Source organism: Gekko japonicus, unplaced genomic scaffold (assembly GCF_001447785.1).
Source record: "Gekko japonicus isolate JY-2015 unplaced genomic scaffold, Gekko_japonicus_V1.1 scaffold930, whole genome shotgun sequence".
Classification (NCBI taxonomy): Eukaryota; Metazoa; Chordata; class Lepidosauria; order Squamata; family Gekkonidae; genus Gekko; species Gekko japonicus.
Window position 1 is genome coordinate 166202 of NW_015175999.1, and position 27614 is coordinate 193815.

At 41.1% G+C, this 27614-nt stretch overlaps 1 protein-coding gene across 1 annotated transcript in view; it reads left to right on the forward strand.

Annotated features, from left to right (window-relative positions):
• CDC73 (cell division cycle 73) overlaps positions 1–27614 on the forward strand; it is a 143075-nt gene that overhangs the window by 24647 nt on the left and 90814 nt on the right. Inside the window, exons 8-9 of the mRNA XM_015426430.1 lie at positions 15165–15263; positions 15765–15843. Coding sequence (XP_015281916.1) covers positions 15165–15263; positions 15765–15843 — 178 coding nt within the window. The remainder of the gene's footprint in view (positions 1–15164; positions 15264–15764; positions 15844–27614) is intronic.

Consider the following 27614-nt stretch of genomic DNA (forward strand, 5'->3'; position numbering starts at 1 on the left):
GCCTGTTGTGCAGACAGGCCACTAAATTTTTTTCTTTGGGTTTTGTAGAAGGACTTACATGCCTCGTTTTTTTGGAATTATCATATTTTACTGTACTGTTATTGTATTAAAAGGTTTTAATATGCAGTCCACTTTGAAACCAAAGGGCAATTAATTTAGCAGTTTTACATAACTATTTCAAAATACCCTGGGAAGTTAGGGAAATGTTGCATAAAGATGTAAATTTATTTCCCCACCCCACCCCTAAGTTTGTTTTCTTAACACAAGCCTTGAGTTCTCTGACATTTCCTTTCTATTAAGGGTGCACCTTTTTAGAAATGGCAGAGTTTAAAAATGGTTAAATATGTTGGGGAGGTGTCAGAAAGGAACTAGCAGGACTTCAGACTTTCCTGTTGTACCAATTTACCAAGCAGTCTTCATAAAAAACCTATTTACTAAATGTCTAAAAAACTCCAACTTTATTGCACTAATTATATGCCAATAGTCTGATTAATAAATTTGGAGGAGATAAAAAATTTTGCTCTCAAGAGGCAAAATTTTAGGTAATCGGGCTTCAGTTTATCTTCTTGTTCAGTCATACAGTCGAGTCTGACTCTTCGCGACCCCATGAAACACATCACGCCAGGCCCTTCTGTCCTCCGGAGTTTGCTCAACTTCATGTTTGTTGCATTCTGTCTAACCAACTCATCCTTTGCCTTCCTCTTCTTCTTCTACCTTCAGTCTTTCCCAGCATCAGGGTCTTCTCTAGTGAGTGCTCCCTTCTCATTTGGTGGCCAAAGTATTTGATCTTCAGCATCAGTATCTGGCCTTCCAGGGAACAGTCAGGTTTGATTTCTTTTAGGATTGACTGATTTGATCTCCTTGCAGTCCAAGGGATTCTCAAGAGTCTTCTCCAGCACCATAATTCGAAAGCATCTATTCTTCGGCGCTCGGCCTTTCTTATGGTCCAACTCTCGCAGTCGTACATCACTACAGGGAATACCATTGCTTTGACCATACAGACTTTTGTTGACAGGGTGATGTCTCTACTTTTTATTATGCTGTTTAGGTTTGTCATCGCTTTCCTCCCAAGGAGCAGTCATCTTTTAATTTCATGGCTGCAGTCACCGTCTGCAGTGATCTTGGATCCCAGGAACGTGAAGTCTGTCACTGCTTCCATTACTTCCCCTTCTATTTGCCAAGGAGTGATGGGGCCGGATGCCATGATCTTAGAGCGCGGTCACACACACAATAAGCCCTGCCATAGTCATGAATGCTGGGCGGATTTAAAGGGTGTGATCTGACACGAACATCTGGGAAGTGCCTCATACCTGTTGGCAACCCGTTTTGCTCTGCCGCAGAAGCAGAGTAAAAAGATGCCGGGGAAAATCCGGTAGTAAACAGGTTGCGATGGGTCACGGACAGAGTTTCCCATGTCTAATCACTCCAGCGCGCTCTCATGGCGTCAGGATGGTCTGATCAGGCCATCCTGACTCAGTGCCGTTGTCCCCTCCCCCCTTCTCAGTATGCACATCATCACAAACTCCATAGGGAGCCCTCGATGCGGAGATGCGATTCATTGATTCCTTGTTTAAATGCATCAGAAACAAACAGTGGGGGGGAAGAACCTGACTCACCCACGGTTGTATCTGATCACGCAGTGGTGGGCTGTGCCCGCAGCTTCCAAGGACTGTGTGATTGTGCAGCTGCGGGTCAAATTCCTCTGGAGGGAATAGCCTCACTCCCCCCCACCCCTGCTTTATCTCGCTTGTGTGACCGCCCCCTTAGTATTTTTTTAGGTTGAATTTTTAGCCAGCTTTTGCACTCCCCTCTTTCACTCTGAGCTAGAGGCTCTTTAGATCGTCTTCCCTTTCTGCCATTAGAGGGATATCGTCTCCATGTCTGAGGTTGTTGGTGTTTTTCCCGGCAATCTTAACTCTGGTTTATGATTCATCCAGGCCTACATTTTGTATGATGTACTCTGCATATACATTAAATAAGCAGGGTGACAATATACATCCTTGTCGTACTCCTTTTCCTATGCAAAACCAATCAGTTGTTCCATATCCGGTTCTAACTGTCACTTCTTGACCCTTATACAGGTTTCTCAGGAGACGTATGAGGTGGTCTGGTACTCCCATCTCTTTAAGGACTTTCCACAGTTTGTTGTGATCCACACAATCAAAGGCTTTAGCGTAGTCAATGATGCAGAAGTAGATGTTTTTCTGGTACTCCCTTGCTTTCTCCATAATCCAGTGAAAGTTTGCAGTTTGATCTCTAGTTTCTCTACCTCTTCGAAACCCAGCTTGTACTCCTGGCAGTTCTCTGTCCATGTACTGCTGAAACTTATCTTGTAGGATCTTAAGCATGACCTTGCTAGCATGTGAAATGAGTGCAATTGTGTGGTAGTTTGAACACTCCTTGGCATTGCCCTTCTTTGGGATTGGAATATAAACTGACATTTTCCAATCCTATGGCCACTGTTGCAATTTCCAAATTTGTTGGCATATTGAGTGCAGCACTTTAACAGCATCATCTTTTAAGATTTTGACTAGCTCAGCTGGGATACCATCACCTCCGCTAGCTTTGTTGTTAGTAATGCTTTCTAAGGCCCATTTGACTTCACACTCCAGGATGTTTGGCTCAAGGTCAGTGATCACACCGTCGTCATTGTCAAGGACATTGAGGTCCTTCTTGATGACATTTTCCAATCCTGTGGCCACTGTTTCAGTTTCCAAATTTGTTGGCAAATTGAGTGCAGCACTTTAACAGCATCATCTTTTAAGACTTTGAATAGCTCAGCTGGGATACCATCACCTCCACTAGCTTTGTTGTTAGTAATGCTTTCTAAGGCCCATTTAACTTCACATTCCAGGATGTCTGGCTCGAGGTCAGTGATTATACCGTCGTGGTTGTCAAGGACATCGAGGTCTTTCTTGTATAGTTCTTCTGTGTATTCTTGCCATCTTTTCCTAATCTCTTCTGCTTCTGTTAGGTCCCTACCGTTTTTGTCCTTTATCATGGCCAGCTTTGCATGGAACGCTCCCTTGATTTCTCCAACTTTCTTGAAGAGATCTCTAGTCCTTCCCATTCTATTGTTTTCCTCTATTACTTTGCACTGTTCATTCAGGAAGGCCTCCTTATCTCTCCTTGCTGTTCTCTGGAAATCTGCATTCAGTTGGGTAAATCTTTCCTTTTCGCCTTTGCCTTTCGCTTTCCTTCTTTCCTCTGCTATTTGTAAAGCCTCATCAGAAAGCCACTTTGCTTTCTTACATTTCTTTTTCTTTGGGATGGTGGTGATTGCTGCCTCCTGTACAATGTCACGAACCTCCGTCCATAGTTCTTCAGGCACTCTATCTATCAAATCCAGACCCTTGAATCTATTCTTCACCTCTACTGTATATTCATCAGGGATGCGATCTAGGTCAAACCTGAATGGCCTCATGGTTTTCCCGATTTTCTTCAGTTTAAGTCTGAATTTTGCAATGAGTAGCTCATGATCTGAACCACAGTCAGCTCCAGGTCTTGTTTTTACTGACTGGATAGAGCTTCTCCATCTTTGACTGCAAATTATATAGTCAATCTGATTTCGGTGTTGCCCATCTGGTGATGTCCATGTGTAGAGTCGCCTCTTAGGTTGTTGGAAAAGGGTGTTCGCTATGACCAGTGTGTTCTCTTGACAAAACTCACAAAACTCTGTTAGCCTATGCCCGGCTTCATTTTGTTCTCCGTTTATTATTCTGTTATTCCGGTTACCTTTTGACTTCCTACTTTAGCATTCCAGTCCCCTATGATGATAAGGACATCTTTTTTTGGTGTTAGTTCTAGCAGGTGTTAGTTCTAGAACTGGTCCACTTCAGCCTCCTCTGTGTCAGTAGTTGGGGCATAGATTACTGTGATGTTGAACGGTTTGCCTTGGATTCGGACCGAGATCATTCTGCCGTTTTTGAGATTGTGTCCTATTACTGCCTTTTTCACTCTCTTGTTGACTATGAAGGCCAAACCATTTTTTCTATGGGATTCCTGGCCACAGTAGTAGATATAACAGTCTTCTGAGTTAAATTCGCCCATTCCTGTTCACTTTAGTTCACTGATTCCCAAGATGTCTATGTTCAGTCTTGCCATCCTATTTTTTACCACATCAGCTTATCTTGATTAATAGATCTTACATTCCAAGTTCCTATGTAGTATTGTTTTTTGCAGCATCAGACTTTCCTTTCACCATCAGACACATCCACAACTGAGCGTCTTTTCGGCTTTGGCCCAGCTGCTTCACTCTTTATGGGGTTACTTGTACTTGCCCTCTGCTCTTCCCCAGTAGCATATTGAACACTTTTGGACCTGAGGAGCTCATCTTCCAACGTCATATCTTTTAGCCTTTTGTTACAGTCCATGGAGTTTTCTTGGAAAGGTACTGGAGTGGGTTGCCATTTTCTTCTCCAGTGGATCAGATTTTGTTTGAGTTCTCCGCTGTGGCCTGTCCATCCTGGGGGTCCTCCACAATCCTGGGGGTCCTCCACAGCATAGCCCACAGCCTCATCAAACCACACAAGGACCCTCACCACATCAAGGCAGTGATCCATGAGAGAGAGTCAGTTTATCTACTGGTGCTGATATTTCTGTTATCTCACAATACCCCTTTTTACTGCATGCAGCAAAAGCTTATCCATTCCATCGAATTCAGAACTAAGTGGTGACTAATTCTGTTGATACTGGAGCTGCAGTAACATAGTCAGTGTGGTATAGTGATTAGTGTCTAACTAGGATCCAGGAGAACTGAACTAGGTTCAAATTCTCTCTGCCATGGAAACTTGCTGGGTGACTTTGGTCATTAATATACTCTTGGTCTAGCCTATCTCACAAGGTTGATGTCAGAGATAAAAATGGAGGAGAGCAGAATGATGTAAGCATCTTTGGGTTCCCATTGGGCAGAAAGAGACAATATAAATGAAGTACATAATAAATGGGAACTATGAGCGATGATCTAGGAGATCCTGGGTTCAGACATTTCCTTTGCTGTGAGCTTGCTGACATCTGTAAGCATGTCAGCAGGGCATAGTAAATGATAGCACTGTGCAGTTTGTAACACACGTGTGCATATGCACATCTACACAGTAGTGCACATCTTTGACAAAAGGGTTGAACTCTGTAAGTTGTGACACATCAAACCAAATTCAGCTCATTAGATGCATATGTCATGACAGTCTGCTAAGGCTGGGGAAAACCCCTATCTTTGTTGAATGGTTAGGCCTACAAAAATAGGGGGGATTTAAAATTTTTTTTGCAGTTCAAGCCTATTCTAGTTGATTTAAGTAGACTTGGACTAAAATAACTCCGCATAGGATTGCACTGTAGGTAGACTGCAGTATGTGACAGGTGAGTTGCTTTCAGCCTAATCAGTCACAATGTGAAGTTTGCAATAGAGAAATAAATATTTTGATATGGGCCTGGTGTGACTTGCCCCCAAAACATTATTATGTAGAATCTCTCCTCTCCTTCCAAGAGGAAGGTTATAAAACATTTGATCTTTGAAATTCACAGGGTTTTTTCCTCCTGTGGATAGAAGTTGGTGACACACTTGACTCAGCACTAGAAGTTATATATGTTCTGACTCATCTCCCAGAACGGTGTGTGGACATCCTCTGTGGTACTGCAGGGTAATCCAATTAATATTGCCTCCTGTTCTCTTTGCCAAGTCCGTCAAGAGTCAGAGATGGAGCAGTGCCTTCTGAGCCGTTGTGCTTGAGAGATTGCCCAGGATTTGTCAGCTGCAACACAGTGATGGTGGAATCCTACTGAGTTTTTACTTCTTCAGAGAATATCATTGCTCTTGTATCAGCAGAGAGAGGGGGGAATCCTGTATGTCCCCTCTCCACTTATGGAGGGGTGGGTTGCATGCAGTGCTGTCTCAGTTTTTCAAAGCATACTTCAGCCCAGGCATACAGTTTTGGAGTCGCTGTACTTTTTTAAAAAAACAACAACAAAACCTCCTGTTTTATGTAAGTTGATGGGACCATCTGTTGCCATGTCTGTACATTCTTTTTGATCATAATCTCATTTTAGGTATAACTGTCAGGAGCAGATGCTTATTTCTTCCATGCAAAAATGCCTAGGCACAGCAGATGGACACTGTTGAGCATGGATGCTGCTGCTATAGTGGCGTATTCAGCTGAACAAATACAGCTTTTCAACCTGTAATCCATGGAGCACATGCTGGCCTGTTAAAAGCTGCGCAAACCACATGGTGCTTCAACTCCCTAGCTTTCAGTTCATAAGAACATAAGAGAAGCCAATGGCCCATCCAGTCCAACACTCTGTGCCACACAGTGGCCAAAACCCAGGTGCCCACCTCCTCAGCTGTTTTATAAAGATTTCCAAAGCAATTTTTCCCCACTTTATATATAGTTGCTGAAAGTGGTACATGAGTGTTAAACCATACAAGTAAGAAAATGCTGGATTTTTAAGGGTTGGGTTCTACATAGTGGTGTGCAAGAAAAAAATAGGTCTGTTTGGATTTGGGTGTTTGGGAAACCGAATCCTCGAAAACCAGTATCAGTATTGTACTGAATTTCACTTGCCGAGTGGTGCAGAGGTGACTCGGTGTGTGAAGGGGTTTAAATTTTAAACCCCCTCTCCTCTCCCCCCTCCCCTTCCTTCCTGGAGTCAGGCTGCAGCTGTGACTTCCCTTTTCTCTGGAGTTGCGACGCAGCTGTGGGCCAACTCTGGGTGGGGGTTTACACGCCCGCGAAGAGATACTAGAAATGTGCCAAGAAACAGCGTTTTGGCACTCCATAATCAGCCGAATTAATCTTATTGTGCGCTGTGGTGCAGCTTCCCTTTACTCCAGAGTCCAGACACCCGAATATCAGGGTTTTTTTCAGGTGGGGTTACTTCGGTAGCCGAATACAGATCTCTGATTTGTATTTGGCTGAATAAATTTTAAAAATACTAATAAAGTGTTTTTGGGTATTCATTTGACTCAGTATATACTGAGTACACACCCCTAGTCCTACAGTAGAACTTGAGTAGTGGGAACCAGGTTTTCTCTGTTTTGCTCTCTGCTGCCTTGCCAAATATCCTTCACTGAGGATTAGAGGACTGTTGTCAATACAGCACACTGCACCATAGGTGGGAGTCACTGAGGAGAAAGAATTGGTTGAAATTGCTGCTGCCATTCTTTTGCTGTAGTGCAGAACTTGGACCACTGTGGGTGGAGGAGGAAGTTGAAGATGATTGCTGACTGCAGGTGATGGTTAGCAAGAGATTCCACAAGTCTTTCATTAGGAGTTCTGTTTTGGATTGTCTTACTGGACCTACTGGAACTCTCAAAGGCTTCATATGCTGAACCATACTTACATAGGGGCTTTACAGCCTTCACCAGCAATTGCCATGTCTCCCTGGAAAGCAGATTGGGAACCTGTTAAAGCAAGCATTTCATGGGTCAAACGGGCTGCAAGTGAATGGCAAAATTAACACAAGGGCATTGTATGTGTACGCATGCACCTAGATCTCTTTGGATTGTGTTTGCCATCCCAATCCTTGTTGTTCAGAATCTCACATCATATTGAGATTCTAGGATCTAAGGGCAGCCCAAGAAATGTTCAGAAACCAGAACAACTCTGAACAGTAACATGCACAGCTAGCGCTGGTACCCGTTGACTTGGAAAATTCAGAAACAACCTTGCTGTTTGCTCTTCATTTTGAAATACACAGATACAGTTTGACTAATTCCAGAGTTCCACCTGTGATGTCTTTCTTTCAAGCCCCTTTTGTGCTTATCCAAGCAGTAGGTCACCTAAGGGTACGTCTCAGCAACCCTACGTACTTGTATGTTTTTGTTTAAGGTAGCATCAAGGAGGTAGTGAGTGTTTGTGTATTCTGACCATTGTGCAAGGTGGTAACGCTGCAGTAAGTAAAATCTAAAGAAAGCTAGGCGGTACTCTTAGGATGTTTCAGGGGCTGTTAGTATGTAAATGGCTGAAAGAGATGATGCAAATGAGAAACAGGATTTCCAGCTTGTGCTTTGCGGTAATCTGTATTCATTATCAGAAGGCAAGAGTCACTGGAATAATGCAATACTGTTAGGGAAAATTGCAGGTAGCGGGAAAAGAGGAAGATCCAACATGAGATGGATAGACTCAATCAAGGAAGCCAGGGCCCTCAGTTTGCAAGACCTGAGCAAGCCTGTTAACAGGAAGTTTTGGATGTCATTAATTCATAGGGTTGATATAAATTGGAAGCAACTTGACAGCACTTAACACACACACACCACATACTTGAGGAAGATATGCATGGTACTTGGTCCCATTATAGCCACAGCCATACTGTGGAAGGAAGCTGTTTTTGTATACATGAAGCTTAATTCCACACCTGACTTAATTGGGTCATCACTCTACCTGTGTTTTCAATTTTCTACAGTTCCCAAGCCTCCTTTGCCCTGTTTCTTATTTAGCTGAAGCCAGGGATTCTCTAAGTGGCCTGTAGCAGGCCAGGTCACTCTGGAGAATTACAAGCCTTCTTGGACAAGAAGCTATGAGTCCCTACTTCTTACCTCAGCTGAGCCATTACATAACTTGAAGCAAGCCGCATTCTCTGTCTTCTTCATTCTACTCCTGCACCTGTAGTGTAAGATAATTTGTTTGACCTTAAGGAGTTGTTGTGAAGGTTACTGAGAGTGTAGAGGCTTACTGACAATGTAAGAATGTTCTTCTATTGATGATTGGTTGCCCTGCTTAAACTAGTTGTGAATTGTGCATATTTTTCCCTGCATAATAATATGAAGGCTTCTGTATATTGAGCCGCTAGATGAAGCTGTATGGTACAACTGAAGAAGTATCAACGAAACGAAGATTGGAATCCGGAGTCTTCGTCCTATGTCCTGTGTGCCGGCTTCTTTTGTACACTCTGTGTTGTTGTATGTCATATGTATACACTATATTGTATCTATTTGTACACATTTGTGTTATATAAATATTCTTTGTTCCTTTGCACTTCAACATAGTGCCTTTGATTGTGTTATTTATACAGTTCTTTTTTGGTTGGTACTGAGAGTGTTTGCCATGTCGTGATAATGCTTGGGGAGGAGGAAAGTATTATGTCAGTTTTAAAAATGATGAGTGGTTATTTCTTTTGGCTTTAACTCTGATTGTATCATTTTTTTTTCTTCCTTGGAGTTGCCATGTATATATGGGGGACAATTGATGGTTTGAACTGCCTCTGAGGTAGGGGACCCAAGATTTCCCCTTGTGAAGAGGAAAACTTCCAATGCGTGGGCATCTTTGAGACGAGTGCTACTTGTCAAGAATTTATTTTAGCCTGTTGTTCCCTTAGAGATGCAGCCCGGTCTTTATTACAGGTGCCACCAATGTTCCCTCTAAGCTGTGGGGTCTTGTGAGCAAAAATTCTACTTTGTGAGCTACTGGCATTGAAGTTGTGAGCAAGAGATTTGGCTGCTGGATAAACTAGTTTGCTCTGAAGCCATCCTTCCTGAGCCAAGACAAAAATGTGTGAGCCAGAGGCTCACACTGAGAGCCAGCTCACACTAACTCAGCTTAGAGGGAACACTGGGTGCCACTAAGGTCTTTGTAGCACTGTGTTGAAGTAGTGCGATCCAGAGTTCTTCCTGCTGGAGCTGCTCCTCCAAAAGAATTATGGACAAATTACTATACTATTGTCTGTTTGCATTTGCACTCATGGCATCAGAGGGTTTTGGTTTATTGCCACTTTGCAGGGCAGAACAGTAAAAAAAATGCTTCAGTTGGGCAGGTTAGCAAATGATCCCATTCAATAAAAGTGAATGAAAAGGTCAAGACATGTAAAAACCAAATTACTACTCATAACAGGGAGACTGGTAATGTTCACATAGTGTTAATATGCTAATTGAGGGCTTCACTTGTAGTAAAATATTAATTGAAAGTGTGAACAATTTGAAAGGGATGGCAGCTTGGAGTTAATCATAGACTTGACATATTCATGCGTAAAATGTTACCTCAACCCCTGGCTTACCTTATCATGAGAAATTGTAACATGAAAATGACCTAGATGTAGATGATGACCTGCATCACAGCTGAGAGAGCAGAAGGGGAGAGGGAGGATTGGATGCCTTTTAATTGTGTATTGTCATACGGTTTTGTATTTGTAGGATTCTTTGGTGGGGGGCGAGTGAAGATAGGCCAGTTGTGTGAATGAGTGTCTTTGGATAGGACAGACTTCTGCAAGTTACAAGGAAACATTGTCCATTTAATTTTTCACTCCTGACGCTTTGGTTAGGTGTATTATATTCAGTTCTTGGAACAGATTTCTCAGTTCTCTGTTGTAAATGTTTCTGTGGAGAGAACTGGAACTCAGAGGAAGCCAGTGCAGATTAAATTCTAGCTTCCTGCTTAACATTTATTCTATTTACTGTATCCCTTTCCCACTACACTATTTTCTTTCTCTCCTCCTGCCCCCCATATCCTCTCCCCTTTCCCTCCTTCCTTCTCCCCACTCACCAACTGACCTTGCTTTTATTTGCCATCTCCTAGTCTTCACCTTTATTTATGTTCTTCATTTATACCCTCCCTTCCTCCCCAGTTTACAGGGTTTACACTGTTCTTGTCTCCTACATTTGTCCTTCCAATGCTCCTGTAAGGTAGATTAGGCTGTGGTTGACCAAGGCTACCCACAAGTTTCCATGGCAGAGCAGGAGTTTGAATCTGGCTCTCCCAGATCCTAACCCAGCAATTCTAGTGAAGAACTCTTGCAATCATCAGTAGAGCAAATTCTCCACTCCCTTCTCAATCATTTCACTGTTGAGCAGTCCGTCAACGGATATATAAACCATAGTTAATTGATCTTAAGGCGTTGTTGTAAGGGTTACTGATACTAATAGCATTAACAGACATTATCCATAGCTAGTGAGTCACCCAGGGGAATCCTCTTTTAAGCAGTAAGAGAAACTGGTGTGGTTTCTGAATCCAGGTTAGGTGAAAACCTGATTAGCTTCCACTGTAACAAGGGAGAAAAAAATCGCTTCAGTATAATTAAGTTGGAGGGGGACAGTTTTATTCCAGGGAGGAAAGGTACATGAGCGTCTGCATTCCCAGCATCCTCAATTTATTGGTGGGGAGCTGGTGGTATATTTGCCCTAGTCCAGAAAAGCTTAAAGAAGAAGAGCTACCTGTAGGAACATCCTTTTTGTTGTCTGTCAGTGTTTCCTTTGCATTGACTTTCATTCCTCTGCCATTAATTCTAGCTGCTTCTGGAGATAGCTTGAGTGAGCTCTCTTGAATGAGATGCTCAATTTTTAATGAAATATCCTGATGGGGGGAGGGAGCTACCACAACAAGTTATCCTGACTTGTTCTTAGTCGGTTTAAAGCCATTTTAAAGTATGATGAACACCTAAGCTACCACAACAAGTTATCCTGACTTGTTTTTAGGCAGTTTTAAAGCCATTTTAAAGTATGATGAACATAGCATGTAAAGTGCATTAAGTTCACAGCGCACTAGACCTTTTCTAAAGTGCATTAAGTTCACAGCGCACTAGAGAGACCTTTTATGTGGAGATATAGATATAGATAAATAAAATGTGTATATGTTTTTAATGTTTGCATAATGATTAGAGAAGAAGCATTTTGCATTACAAATGCTTTGAGAAGCTCTGCTTCTGAATACTTTTATTATTAAAATTATCAGAAATAGAGGACATCTGTTGTGTACATGTGCCATTTAACATAAAGTGTATCTTGAGGGTTGATCCCAATCAGTTCAGTATGGGCCTTTTTTTAAATGGCTGATATTCAGGTTTATGTGCTTCTTTTCAATAGTGCAATTTAGTTATGGTACCTAGCTTTAAGCATTTTAAACATACTATAAAAAAAAAAGTTCGGTTATATGCCTGTCTCATCAGTGGGCTTGTGTTTTTACTTGCGGCCCACAAATATCTTCAGGGTTAAGTATTAGGGGGGCTGTTCGTTTTATTAGTTTTGCCAAGGGGCTTTGAGCGATGTGGACGCTCTGATCTGATATAGGAACAGGAATTTTCTGCCTATACTTTTGTGGACATCCTCTGTTGTTAACTGCCTTTTGAGTTTGTTTGGGAAGAAAAATAGGATATACATTAAATCTTTCATTGTAGGTCTTATACTTTTGTTTGTAGGTTCCTTGATTTTACTATATATAGCTTTATTAGTACCCCATTGCTTTATCATGTTTGACCTACTCTGTTTTATGGCCCATTAATCTAAATGGGTACTGCATTTGTTTCCAGTGTCTTTTGAATGCTGGTGCCATTGTATATATCCTGTGGGTGAACAATCCAGATGGTCAGGATTACGTATAGTCCTAAAACTCGAAGATAAATTTGAAATCTTATGTAATTATATATTTGAGTCCTAATTTCTTCCTAATATTTCTGTATCGATTGACAAGACCATATTAAGTATGACATCATCTGCAGTTCCCCTATAGCCCCTTCCCTTCACAGTTTCCTCTTCGGTGTAGTGGTTAAGAGTGACTCTAATCTGGAGAACTGGGTTTGATTCTCCACTCTTCCAAATGAAGCCAACTGGGTGACCTTGGGTCAATCACAGTTCTCTCAGAACCCTCTCAGCCCCACCTACCTCACAGGCAATGTTCCCTCTAAGCTGTGGAGTCTTGTGAGCAAAAATTCTACTTTGTGAGCTACTGACATTAAAGTTGTGAGCAAGTGATTTGGCTACTGCATAAATTAGTTTGCTCTGGAGTCACCCTTCCTGAGCTAAGACAACAATGTGTGAGCCAGGAGTTAAACTGTGAGCTACCTCACACTAATTCAGCTTAGAGGGAACACTGCTCACAGGGTGTCTGTTGTGGGGAGAGGAAGGGAAAGCGTTTGTAAGCCGCTCCGAGACTCCTTTGGGTAGTAAAGAGTGGGGTATAAACCCAACTCCTCCTCTTCTTCTCTCCTGGCAGCCTCCATATCCTCTCTTTTTTTCCTTGCTCCCAGGAGTTATGCTGATTGTGACAGGCAATGAACCTATCTTTGTAAGTTACCTTGGGAAAGCTGCTTGATTGTAGTTACATATTCTTTCAGATATTTCCTAATTGTGCAGGAATATCCATTAATACCTCACAAACACCATCCATCCTTTTAGTCTGGAGTCAGGGTGATCTCATGGAGTCAGAAGACAAGTTTGTAGGCAAAGAGGCTTCCTAGTTGCGCTGTTGGAGAGCATTTTATTTGATTCTGTTTTGTCCAATGTTGATAAACATTCCTTGTTCTGGCCAGGATGAAATTTTTCTGCTCTACTCATGTCTTCTTTGGACACAGGATTCTAGGGTGCTGGGGTAACAGATGGTCAGATACAAAAGTTGTGCAAACCTTCTGAATCAATGCGGCAAGTTTGGTGCAAGTAATTGATAGGTATTTATTTATTTTCTTCATTTATACTCTGTTTTTCTCCCCAGTGAGAAACCAAAGGTTGATTCTGTTTTGTCCAATGTTGATAAAAATTCCTTGTTCTGGCCAGGATGAAATCTTTTTGCTATACTCATGTCTTCTTTGGATAGGGTGCTGGGGTAACAGATGGTCAGATACAAAAGTTGTGCAAACCTTCTGAATCAATGCGGCAAGTTTGGTGCAAGTAATTGATAGGTATTTATTTATTTTCTTCATTTATACTCTGTTTTTCTCCCCAATGAGGAACCAAAGGATTGTATACTGTTCTTTTCTCCTCCATTTTATCCTCCCAACAACCCAGGAAGGGTAGACTAGACTTAGGAGTGTGAAATCACCCAGCAAGCTTCCATGGCAGTATGGGGATTCAAGCCTGGGTTTTCCATATCCTAATCCCACACTTCACTACTATACTACATCAGCTCTCAATTCAAATGGCTGAGGTGTATATCCAAGGGTTTGATAGGGTTTGAAATGATTGTTTACTAGTTTGGATACATGTCGCTCAATTTTAAATTGTTCTATTTACAAAGACAACCTGCCGTTGCTCTCATCATCCACCTGAAAAGTATAAATTTTGCACTAATCCCACACTTCACTACTATACTACAATTCAAATGGCTCAATTCAATGGCTGAGGTGTATATCCTAGGGTTTGAAAGGGTTTGAAATGCTTGTTTACTAGTTTGGATACATGTCGCTCTCTTTTAAATTGTTCTATTTACAAAGACAACCTGCCGTTGCTCTCATCATCCACCTGAAAAGTATAAATTTTGCAAGTTGGAGTTTAAGTCCAGATGCGCCCATGCTGCATGCCAGTCATTATATGAAGCTTTGGGAAGAGAAAGGGTGGGGTGGGTCCAGTCATCTTTAGACATTATCCTTAGATGCCAACTGTGTTTTGAATTTCTGAAGAGCTCACTGCAGAAACTATTTTTGTGTCTGTTCATATGACAGATATACCTTAGAAATAACACAGTTCTCTTTCATGGTTTATAACTAATTTTTTTAAAAAATAGGGCATTCAGAGAAGTCGTTTGACCATAGGAAGAAAAATATTGTCCCAGTGGGTAAAATAGTTGGGCGTGCTGTGGTTTGAACTTTGCAATTGTCATTTCACTCAAAATATAAACTGACAGCAAGAAGTTAAAGGCAGGCTATTTATCAACGACTGAGTAATTTTCCAAGCCTTGAAAACCCATGTTCCTTTAGTGACTTTGTAAGTAAAAGAATATAATCTGTGACATCATATCTATGTTTAGCTGTGTCATTGGAGAGGTTTTGGTGTGTAAAAGATATTCTGCAACATTGAGTTAGAGTGAACACTGTTTCCACTGTGTGCATGATGCTGCTTCAGGGAGTAACGTGAATGAAGAATCCTGTGAAGGCACAAGTCTCGTGTGTAAAATGATACTGGTTACATGATGGGTTGGATAGAGATGCAAGTGATCAGAAATCTTGGAAGGCTGGGAAATTATTATTTCTCACCATGTAAGCAGTAGAGGGCAGAGAAGCGGCTGCACAACTTCAGGGCTCCATCAGATTATTATTAATTATTTGCAATCTCAAAACTACCTTCCAGCTATACTTTGCAGTACTGCAAAGTTGGGTAGCTTTATTTGTTTTGTAATTTAGGTCTCACAATTCTCTGCCAACAAGTGTTATCCAAAGCATTGTACAACATAGAGAACTGTGTAAACCATAACTGAGCATATATATATCTATATCACAAAGATGAGTAAAACTGAATCACTTTCTTTGTGTTTTAGAACTTTGCCAAGAACATTTTCGCAATTCTTCAGTCAGTCAAAGCTAGAGAAGAAGGCCGTGCACCTGAACAAAGACCGGCACCAAATACTGCACCAGTGGTAAGGCTAACTCTGCCCTTGGCACTATTTTTTAACTTTTTTTAAAAAAATAATATGCTTCCTCTTCATCCCCCAAGAGGGAAAAAAACCCGTGTAGAATATGTAGTTCTTTCCCATACCAGCATTGCTTATCTAAAGAGAGAAGACACACTGGTACACAAGGGAGCCACATCATTTGTCCAGCCCACATGGTTCCTCTTCTCCTCCCACCCCTGCCCAGCTTCACATGTAAGAGGAAATTGGCTCTTATATCAGTAACTCAGAATTAAGTAAAATGTGATATCTTATCAGATGGTTATAATTTATCTATTCAGAAGATGGGAGTAGTATAATTTATATAGCGAATCAAGGTTGGAATGAAGTACATTTTGAATTTATCCTCAGAAATAGTAAGTACTTTCTGTGATTTGTGTTTTCTTCTGACAGGTGCTTCCATCAGATGTCAAAGTGTAAACAAACATACAGCACAAATTTTATCTTTGTGTGTGTTGTGTATTTCAGGACCCCACTTTACGAAACAAGCAGCCCACTCAAGCCGCCTACAACAGATATGATCAGGAAAGGTTTAAAGGAAAGGAGGGTAAGTTTCCCTGCATTAGTGGTGTCTTAATGTTAATAATCCTCAGTAGATAACATTCAGGCTGCAAATAATAACCCAAGAAGTTTACAAAAGAAAAAGAAATAACCAATTATTTAACAAACAGAATGTACCTTAAGTATTTTTCCTTCTGTTACAGTTTTCTTCCATTTCAGTTTATCCTGTGGAAATGCTTCTTAAATAATGTTTCTTTTTGCAACAAGAACCAAGTGGGGCTTTTTTATAGCAGACGTTTAAGTTGCAGTTCCTGTTGTCATGGCCTCTTTGTACTTGCTCACTGCTAATAGCATAGAACAACCAGCCAGCTCTGGCAGTCAGAAGTGAACAATCAGCTTGTCTTTAAGTCGACTGTGTAAAAAAGCTGCAATAATGATGCTTTCCTGTCAACCAAAAGCCTGGTTTACTGATAAATTACATCTGTAGAATGTCTTCGTTTAATTGTTGCTTGGAAGACTTTTTGCTTTTTAATGCTGTCAAAAATGCAACAAAAGCTCAGACAAATCAGTGGTCTGTCTGCTTGCCCTTTTAAATTCATTTTTGTGCAGACTGCTGTTTCCTTTGGTAACTGGTAGTTAGCACTTGGGAAGTCTGTATCCTTGGCTGAAGGATGGAAAATGAAGCAGTTCTCAAATAGTCTCCCTGGAAGTCATAGAGAGGCCAGTTTTCAAAATTAAGCTGCAGGTATTTATGAAAGAGATCTTCTGATTTTTAAGTGCTTTTGTTATAGTCAGAACACTTTCTCCTAACTGCTCCCAAGATGAGGTAAAAGAAAATGACAAGACCAGAGAAGCAATTTCAGTGACAATTATTCACAGCCTTAGAAACTTTTCCAAATGAATTTATTTTTGCTGCAGATATCCTTTCTTCTTAGTCAAGGATACCTAGAGCCTCCAATCTTGTCTTTGCCTCATTAGTCATCCTCTAAAATTCATTAAACTTCTTTGTTCTGTAGGGTCTCTGAGGGGATTGGGAAGTGGTTGTGTGCATGTATGCATGTGTGTGTGTGATCTGTAGGATTGGCCCATAGGACCAGATGAAGAGCATGCTCAGCTGACTGTTCAAATACTGGTTAAGTATTTTTAAAACCTTATTTTTTTAGAACAGTAAGATTTGCTAGGTATGCTAATTCTTTATAAAGTTAGATAACTATTATTGTGAAGTCACAAAATTTACTTTAAAACATTAGCCACCTTTCTACCTTATAGCAATTAAAGGGAGCTTACAGTGTAAATAATAATAAAATACATTAAATGCATAAAAGCCAGTAGTTAAAAACAATTTAAAAACTGCCAGTAGGCAGAAGAACTAATCAACTGCCTTCAGGAATAACACTGTCTTCAGCTGCTTTCTAAAGATCAAGAGTGATGGGCCAGGTACACCTTCCTGGGGAGAATGTTCTGTAACCCAGGGGCTGCCACTGAAAAGGCCACCAAACAAGCTAGTTTGGTCAATGGGACAGTCAAGAAGGCCTCTCCCTGTGATCTTAGTTTCCAGAAAGGAACGTATTGGAGGCAATGGTCCTTCAGATACCCCAGTCCCAAGCCACGTAGGACTTCAAAAGTCAAAACCAGCACCTTGAATTGGGCTCGGGGTGGATTGGAAGCCAGTGTCGTTTCTGTAATATTGGGGTCACATGATTCTGGCTCAACCAGCAGTCAAGTTGCAGCATTCTGCACTAGCTGCAGCCCCCAAACACTCTTCAAGGGTAGCCCCAAGTAGAGCACATTGCAGTAGTCCAGTCTAGATGTAACTAGGGTGTGGATCACTGTGGTTAGATCAGACTGAGCCAGAAAAGGACACAAATGGTGCCTCAGCCAAAGCTGTGTGAAAGCACTTTAAACCACAGCAGCCACCTGGTTTTCTAAAATGACAATTGTATCAAGCAGCACTCTCAGGCTGCGAACCTGGCTTTTCAAGGGAAGTGTAACCCCAGCCAAGACAGGGGACATCTCAAATCCCTAGTCTGCCTTTCTAACGAATCCAGACAACTTCAGTTTTGTCAAGATTAAGTTTTAGCTTGTTCACCCTCATCCAGCCCTCTACTGACTCTAAGCACTGGTTTAGAACATTAGCAGCTTCCTCAGAATTGGGTGGAAAATAAAGGTAGAGCTGGCCTGGTATCATACACATATTGATGACACCATAGCCAGACTTCCTGATCACCTCTCCCAGTGGCTTCATGTAGCTATTAAATAGCATCCCACAGGCCAACAGCCATGGGACAGAGCAAGAATCCCCCAGCACCACCTTCTGGGACTAGCCTCCCAGATAGGACTCAGACTCACCATAACACAGTGCCCTTTAGTCCCGGTGCTGAGAAGTGGCTCAGTAGGATACCACAGATGATGGTATCAAAGGCTGCTGAGAGATCCAGCAGAACTAGCAGGGTCATCTTCTCCCTGGCTAGCTCTTGGTAGAGATCATCAGCCAAGGTGACCAAAGCAGTCTCTATTCCAAATCCTGACCTAGAGCCAGATTGAAATGGATAAAAAACCCAGTCTCTTCCAAGAGCCCTTGGAGTGGAGAAGCAGCTGCCTACCTTAGCACCTTATTCAAGAATGGAAGATTGGAGACTGACTGGATTTTTTCCAACATGGTAGGGTTCAGGGAGGGCTTTTTCCAAAAATGCAATTTATAAGTTTCAACAGAATTGAGGGCAGTTCCTATAAATACGAAGGATTCACTGAACAGTTATTCAGCTTGTTTAACCTGGAGCTCTGGTGCCAAGCTATTACATTTTTTAAAAGAAAAAGTTGAAATTAAAAGAGAGGAAAATAACAGTATTTTAAAGGCAGCTATAGGCAGCATATCATCTTTTCTTGTTTGGAGATGCTTGCAAGTGGCTTGCAAATTTTTCTGTGCTGCTAGATTTCTGTGCTGCTTGATGGCCCCAGAGCTACAAATAAGCAATCCTCATTCCTTCCCTTGCTAACGAAGGACCCCCATAAAGAATTAATTCAGTTAAGGTAGTTTAAATTGATTTAGTTCAGATCAGTTATCTTCAGTCCATTATAGATGACTAAAGCCCTAAATTGTTTAGTATGTAACTTTTCCCCATTTTTCTGAGTTTGCATATGTGCATTGGGCTAGATTTTTCCGTATTGCATTTTTAAAAAAGTAATATATCCTGCTGACATCAGAATATTTGTATCTCTTTCCTGGTGGAGCTTTTATTCACTACTAGCATCGAGTGCTAGGAGAAATCCATATCAGGTATTCAGCTTGTTTTAGGAGTCTGGTGCTTGTAAATGCAATTCAGGAGGATTTCATACATGTTAAAAGCCAATGGGGACAATACCATGATGTATTACTTTTCATAATCTGTACTTGGGATGTTTCTAAAACATGTCATCAGTCTTTTTTCCTGAGATTTATGTCTGCCTTGGGGAGACTTTACACCTATCACACTTTGTAAAACTGGTTTGTGCATAGGTGTTTGGGATGATTTTAAATATGAAGATACATAACTGATTGCTTAACTTGCTAGTGGCTCTAATTCTGGGTTATGCTTGAGCTTTAATTTCAGAAATAGAAAATGTAATGTTTTTAAAAGAACAATAAATTTGGATGGTGTTCCGGTTACACTATCTTCCCCATTTATTTAAACTCTGATTAGAGATGTTGCCTGTTCAATGCTCACTGAAGGAACTATTCTGTCAGGATCTCTGGGTCTTGATTGAGGCATCTCAGGGGTTGAAGCTGAAACAGCCTGGTGAGCATAGGTAAAGGTAAAGGTTCCCTTGCTCGAAAGCCAGTCGAATCCGACTCTAGGGTTGCGGTGCTCATCTCCGTTTCAAAGCCGAAGAGCCAGCGCTGTCCGAAGACGTTTCCGTGGTCATGTGGCCGGCATGACTAAACACCAAGGAGCACGGAACGCTGTTACCTTCCCACCGAAGTGGTCCCTATTTATCTACTTGCAATTTCTTGCTTTCGAACTGCTAGGTTGGCAGGAGCTGGAACTAGAGACAGGAGCTCACCCTGTCTTGCGGCACCCGGGTCTTGAACCACTGAACTACTGACCTTCCACAGCCTGCAGTTCAGCGTTAGTTTTTGTGATCAGCCAGTACTATGAAGCCTCTGGATTGTTCAGGCCTAGTGTAAATACTTGGAACATCGCTGATTGCCCTCAATCAGCATCTCAATAGCTTCTGGTGCTGTGTACCTTGAGCTCCTAGCACCAGGAAGTTACTATCGGGACTTGGAGCTAGAGAACACAAGCTCCAGGTCTGGATTTTGAACATGACTACACATGGCTTGGTGTGACTCCTGTTGTCATGAGCTGGTAAACTATGAAGTCATATGAACCAGATGTACATTGCAAATACATAAATAAAATCCTGATATTGATCCCTCCATTAGCAGGGTTAGCTGCCCAATCTCCAACACACAATGTTGGGCCACAATGACAATGGGGAAAAGCATAGTCTATCATATTCATCCAAGACTAATTAGGCCCTATCTTTTATTCAGCCTCTGTGTTTTCTGGGAAAAACTTTAATAGGAAATTTCCCCCAAAATTTCCTGATGCACTGAGTGTAATTTGATTTCGCATGTTTTGGGGGACGGTTACTTAGATTTAGTAAACTAAAATTTAGAAGTACCCAATTTTATGTCCTGATAGAAACAAATACTTGAGGTGAAATATTTGACTGGGAAACAAATAAATATATTGAAACAAAAATGAAAGCTTTCAGTGGAAGTTATTCTTATTGGATTTAAAGACAATCTAGCATGCATTTTCCTTACGTGATTTCAATTTAAATGGAACTCTTCCACGGAGGTCCCTGGAGCACCAGTGTCACTCTGTAGCATCACTTGTATTACTTGTCTGAAGAATAGAATGTTTGTTCTGTCTTGATTAAATGTAAACCAATTTTGTCCTTTTGCAATAAGAGCTAGATTTCTGTGCTTGTTGGGGCATCTTCAACTATGCACAACTCTAAGCCGTAAGTACTCATCACAAAAGTATGCAAAAAAAAAATTGGTATTTTTCGGGTTCGGGTATATTGAACCCCCCAAATATAGATATTTCCCAGTATTCCTGAATTCCAATATCAGTATGGTATTGGGATTTGGGAAATAAGCAGGAAACCAAAATTTATTTGGTTCCATTATAAGCCTTTGAGGACCATTCCCCATAGGTTGTAATGGAGAATCAATCTGGCGGTTTCTGGGGCACTGGGGGGGGGCTGTTTTTTGAGGTAAAAGGTAAAGGTTCCCTTGCTCGAAAGCCAGTCGAATCCGACTCTAGGGTTGCGGTGCTCATCTCCGTTTCAAAGCCAAAGAGCCAGCGCTGTCCGAAGACATTTCCGTGGTCATGTGGCCGGCATGACTAAACACCAAGGCGCACGGAACGCTGTTACCTTCCCATCGAAGTGGTACCTATTTATCTACTTGCAATTTCTTGCTTTCGAACTGCTAGGTTGGCAGGAGCTGGAACTAGAGACGGAAGCTCACCCTGTCTTGCGGCACCTGGGTCTTGAACTGCTGAACTACTGACCTTCCACAGCCTGCAGTTCAGCGTCTTAACCACTTGAGCCACTGCAGCTCCTAATTAGAGGCACCTAATTTGCAGCATAGCTGCTGGTGGCTCTCCTAACCTCACCCCAGTTTTACAAAGATTGGACCAGGGGGTCCAGTTCTATGGGCTCCCAAAGAAAGAACCCCCATCCTCCATTATTTCCATTGGAGGGAAAAAGGTGTGTAAAGGGACATGGTCCCTTTAAATGCCTGAGTTCACTTTCTGAGCCCCACCACTGCAGCATGGGCCAGCTTGGAGAACAGATCCTTTTAATTCCCCTCTTCAAGCCAGCCCACACCATGGTGGCAGCAGCATGACTCAGCGAGTGAACTCAGGCATTTAGAGACCCTTTAAATTAGTTCAGTCCCCATCTTGCACTGCCGCTATGGTGGCAGTGCGGGCCAGCTTGGAGAAGGGATTTAAAGAGGTGACCCGTGCTGCCACCGTAGCACAGTTCAGCTTTTATTTGGCTTTTATTCAGGATCAGCTAGATCGGAAGCCGAATCAGATTCTGTAATCTGATTCAGCTGAATAAATACTTGTAAAATACTGAAAGTATTTTTCGGGTATTTATTCAGCTTGGTACATGCCAAATGCATACCCCTGTTCATTACTCGAGGATGCTGGTCATAGACTGGAGTGGACTATAAGAGTGGACTGCCTATCATACATGGGCAGCAATTTTTCAGCAAGTCATGTGTTGCTCTCCTCTACTGTATACTGTACTGGTATCCCAAAACTCTCTTGAATAATGGCTAGCTGTCATAGTGAATACTATATCCTTTAGACTACTCCATGCTTTTCAAGCTGAAAAATATATGTTTTCTATGGGGGTTGTTCTGTTAGGTTTCTCTCTGTAGTTAGAAGAAAATAATAAAGGTTTGGTTGCAGAGTATGTTTCCCCTATAGCTGGTAATAGCTTTGTTAAATGGAAATATTCACATCCTTTCTAAAGCGATTTTGTGTCCTCAAAGATTATGAGAACAGAGTTGTGGCTTCATATCTTGTAAATAAAAAGCCCTGTGGGTTTAACAGAGCATGGTAATAAACACTGGCAAACCTTTAAGCAGAATATATCAGCCTTTGACAAAGTGCAAGCAATTTTTTGGAAACGGTTACTGTCTGATAAAAATAACTCTCACTCAGTGACACACCAAACATTCAAGTGGAAAATGGGATTATGCTGCAAAAACAGTAAAGACCTATAACTATCATGCCTAGATATCTGTTACCCTCAGCCCTTTCTTTGCACTTCAAAATCTTCTTAATATTATCCAAGTCTTGTAGCATTTGCTGCAGTCTTAAATTTTTGCAATGATTCTTTCACACTTCAGACAGATTTATTCAGACAGTTTGTGTTTTTTAAAAAAAGGACTTTAAAATTTGAGCTGATTTGAATATTCATCTATATTTTTATTGAATTATTCATTTTATGGCTTAAGTCATGTGGTGAAGCTCAAATCTGAGACGTTTTAATGAATACTAAAAGCAACAAACAGAGGAAGAAAGAAAGAAAGGCAGGTCCCTGACAGGTTGTAGATCTAGCAGTTGAATACCATAGTACTTGATTAAAAGTTTGCATGTGGTAACTGGGTTAGCAGAATATATTGGAAAATCCACAGTACACAAATAGAAACAACTTGTAAAATGTCATAATTTTATATAATGGGTTGGATCCTGCCTAATATTTCTGCACGTCATGGGGGAGGCAGTTTTAACCAGTTCCCCCCGCAAACACACTGCAGGTTCTACCTTAATGCTGATCCTAGCAGGAGGAGGGGAGAAAGTTGCATTCTGCCAATGCAAATCTCCCCTTCAGCAGTAAATTTCACCATGCAGTTACTTCATAACCATAACGTTTAAGGCATTGTATAAGGATAAAAGCAATGAATTGGATCTGGACTAAATTTTCTGATGTCAAAATGGAACTTTCCTACCTTCCTCTCCCGCTGTTAGATCATTGACATCAGTGAAATACTGTTCCTGGGGAATAGAGAACCCTGAGGAATGACACGGAGGGAGGATCTGCATTGGAAATAACAGATTTAGTCAGAATCCAACCCAATCACGACTTGTATGTGTGTAGGGTGAGGGAGAGAGCTGGGATATTGAAAAAAAAACCACCTTGTGAGTATACATATATGTATCTCTGTGCACTTAGAGTAGTGTTTTGATAATCTGCTGTATCTTGTAAACAGTGCCAGGTAGAAACTATATGTTGCTGTCACTGCTAGTGTGTCCCTTAAAGGAGTGAAAGGTAACTATCCAGTTACATTAAAGAAACATCATCCGGTGGGAAATAATGGGGGTCGGCACTAAACCTTCTCCAATGTTGACTTCAGTCATTAAACATAACTCTGCTATCTCAGTAGCTGCATTCTGCACTGTGTTTCTTGGTTCTGCTAGAGTCTGAAACATTCACAACTAGTTTGGATGTATATAGACTATTTACATAACATTTTCAATGTGAAAGGTGTTTATTTTCCACATCCTTCCTTCCAAGAACTCTTAGGCAGAGGATTGCTACTTTTGTGGCTTGGAAGGAATTTGACAGAATTCTTGCTTAAGGACATCTTCCACTATGATTGTACGATCTTAAGTTTGTCTGCTATATAAGGTAGACAATATGTCATGTTTAGTTACTTCAATCTTTAGGAATTGACTGCTTTGTTCCTGTTAGCACATAAGCATTTATATAACACATTACAGCACTTACAATGCATTGACTCTGGTTATCCTTATAGTAGCCCTATAAAGTAGGCCAATATTATTTATTTCCATCTTTAAAATGTTGGAAAAAATAGTGGCTTGCCTTCTACTTCCTAATGAGTTGTTGCAATGAAATGCGAACGTGGTGGTGGGGGCGGGCTTTCATTCTTGGATACCATGCTATAGCATTCTTTGCAGTTGCTTCAGTCTAGTGACACAATCTTCTTAAGGTGGTTACTTACACCACTTTATAAAGCAGCTGTTATGGGTTAAAGCATTTCTTAAGCTGCTGACATTAAGAGACCATCATAAGGGATTTTATGATGGTCAGTGAAACGTCTGGCAGCAATTAAGTTTTGGTGTCATGAAGGTGCTGATGGAATAAAATTCTCAACATTAGAATATCTGCAGGCATTTTAGTTTCTTAGAAGGAAGTGAAGGATTAGATTGGCTGGAAAAATCCCACAAACTATACCTAGAGACTGGAATGCTGGTATAGACAATTAGGAAGGAGGCTCATAAATAAGGGCATGGAATGAGACCACATTGGCAGCCTCCCCATTTCTAGACCTTTTTTTCTTATAGAGAATATTACTCTGTAAAATTTTGTCCAACTATCATTTCCATATAAAACCCGAGAGGAGAAATAATGAGAGAAACTGGTTTGGTATGGGAGAATTGTGTGATTCTGATCCTTGTTTATCTGCATGACTCAGAATCAGCCTGCCTCATTGCTTAATTTGTATTCATAGAGGCACCCTGAAAGTACAGCTAAATGAAAAAGCAAATTGCAGATATATGCAACACATTGATTATATATGCACACAGTAATCTCATTACTGTAAAAACAAATAGACTGAGCTCTAATGAAATTGATAAAAGCTCTTTTTAAATATAGTACAATATGCAGCTCTTTTGAATCATGTTTAAAACAAATGCTTCCTTCCCTTTGCCTCATTTCTAGACAAGGAGAATGCCTTGTGGTGCTGAGAGGGCAAGTCCACTGGGATCTTCTCCAATAAAAAAAACCATTGTTCTTGTGCTACTCTCATTCACATAGAAAGGGTTTGTATCCATATTCTTTAAATTGGTTGGTGTCTTTAAGCTCAACCGCATTACCAGATGAACAGCAGGTGCTTGTAGATGTTAAGTAATGTGACCATGACAGGGGGATGGGGGGGGGAGTTTGAAAATATATTTATTTATTTTATTCGATTTATACCCCACCCTCCCTACCAAGGCAGGCTCAGGGCGGCTTACACAAACACATAAAAATACAATTAAAATCCATCATAAAATTCATCATACCAAAAACAGGTCGGTTATCCTTAAATCCAGAAATCCACTATCCTAAAGTACTGGTACAGTTTTCAATTGAAGTGCGCAAGCAGAAATTTCAGATTGAACCATACTCCATGGGTGACAGTCATGATGATGTTCCCACACGCTCCATTGATCTACTTCTTTATCTAGCAAGGCGGGCTAGAGATGGTAAAGCCAGGGCACAGGGTCTCTTCTCGGATGTCACACGCGGCTCCTAATTGAAAGCCTGGTGGAAAAGCTCTGTCTTGCAGGCCCTGTGGAACTGTAAAAGGTCCCGCAGGGCCCTGATCCCTTCTGGGAGCTCATTCCACCAGTGCGGAGCCACTACTGAGAAGGCCCTGGCCCTGGTTGTTGCCAACCTGGCGTCTTTGGGACCTGGGAGGGCCAACTGGTTTTGGGTGCTCTCTGGGGAACATGGCATCGATCCTACTGTTCTTAATGGGGTTTCTTTTTCATTCTGTGGCAACAGATTCCAGTATGCAAAACTATTTTATTTGCTGTTAACAGTTCTATTAGTAAATCCTAGCTTCAGTTCTCTGTTTTTTTAAAAACGCAATTGAAACACAGTGGCTTGGAACCTGAGTTGTGTGAATACAGTGATTTGGGACCTTCAGTATCTTAACTTTCCCACTGCAACTTAAAGCCACTCCTGATGGCTGGGAAATCCTTGAACCACCTTGGTGTGCAAAGCAAGAGGCAGCAGATCATGATTGTAAGATTTCCTGAACTTTCTTCATCCTTGAGAACCAGCAACTATTATAGTGGCTTCATGTTTCTTGGTGATTTTTACCAGCTTGTTTACCAGCTACTATGGCTTTAACATGATTCTGTATTTTGATACTTGAAAGAAAAGCCTTAATGCTAGAAGGGCTCTTTTGTTCATGTGGCTTTGGTCCATCAGAAATGTATGCCACTTGGTCAAGCCAAAAGTGCATGGCTGGAATTAGCAAGCATTTGAAGCACCAACAAAACAGCCTGCTCATATCAACATGTAATGTTTTATTAAGGCTGGCGAAATAAGTCGTGCTATGCATTAGTTTGATCTTCTGCATGCTTTCTTTTAAATTTATTTCAAGATTTAATTTTCCCTAAAATATCTGCATTAGTATGAATAGGCAGTATTGATTATAACTTTTGTTTTCCATGTGCATTTCTTGTTTACTCCATTGTCACCTTTGGTCTTCTTTTTATGGCCTTCTGAAAGACATGCATTGTTTAACAAGGGTTATTACTCCTTTCATTCTTCCCTTTCAGCCTGTTGCCAAGTACATAGCTGTAAATAATGCCTCTTACTGTATGAAAGAACTAAGTGTCGGCTTTAGAAAATTCTATAGAAGCCTTAGATTGTGAATGACGAACATGTTCATCACATCAGAAAATGTGCCTTTGTTCGTTCATAAATGTGACTAGGCTAGCAAATTGGGGGTAATTTCACAATGCCAGAACCATTCAGCATCATTGCAGACTTGATTTAGCCTTGTTGGCAGAAGAAACAATAACAACATTAGGGGGACTGACTGAGAGGTATGTTGGCATTGCCCTCATGATAGGAGGATGGAGGACCAGAGAGGAAGATAAGGAATATTGCCAATGGGGTTGGAAGGAACAGGCAAAAATGGTGGGTAGTCTAAATGTCAGCCCCTTGGCCGTTTGTCACATGCTCTAGTAAAATATCCAAGTAATTAACCATAGCTACAAGTGAATCAATGGTACTAAAAATGTAGTTCACTGTGTCTTATTTTTTTCATGTGGGTAATTTGGGGATATATGAGGCAGTGCGTACCTCTTTCCTTCAACTCCTTTTTTGACTTATCATCATCAACCTCGTCTTTGAATATTTGTGAATAATGGCTTCAGAAGCAGAGGCAGGCAATATGGCTAACCAGTTTTCCTCTGCAAAGCAGCATTCTTCTGCAAGATTTAATCTTCTTTATGGAACACACTGTACTTAGAGCAGTGTCTTGCTGCATCACTGAGCTAATATGTGTTGAGATGGTTTTTGCAGGTTATTGAATATTAAATGACACTCGAGAATTCTAAATAGTCCTTTACTGATCTTGAGTTTTGCCTTCAAAGTACAACTTTGCCCCAACTGCCTTTCAGTATGAATATTTCAGTGTTAGGTCAAAGGCCCAAGATAGATAATGCTGAAGTTCATGAGTGTTTGCAGAGAAGAAGCAGCATTGGTTTTATACCCTGC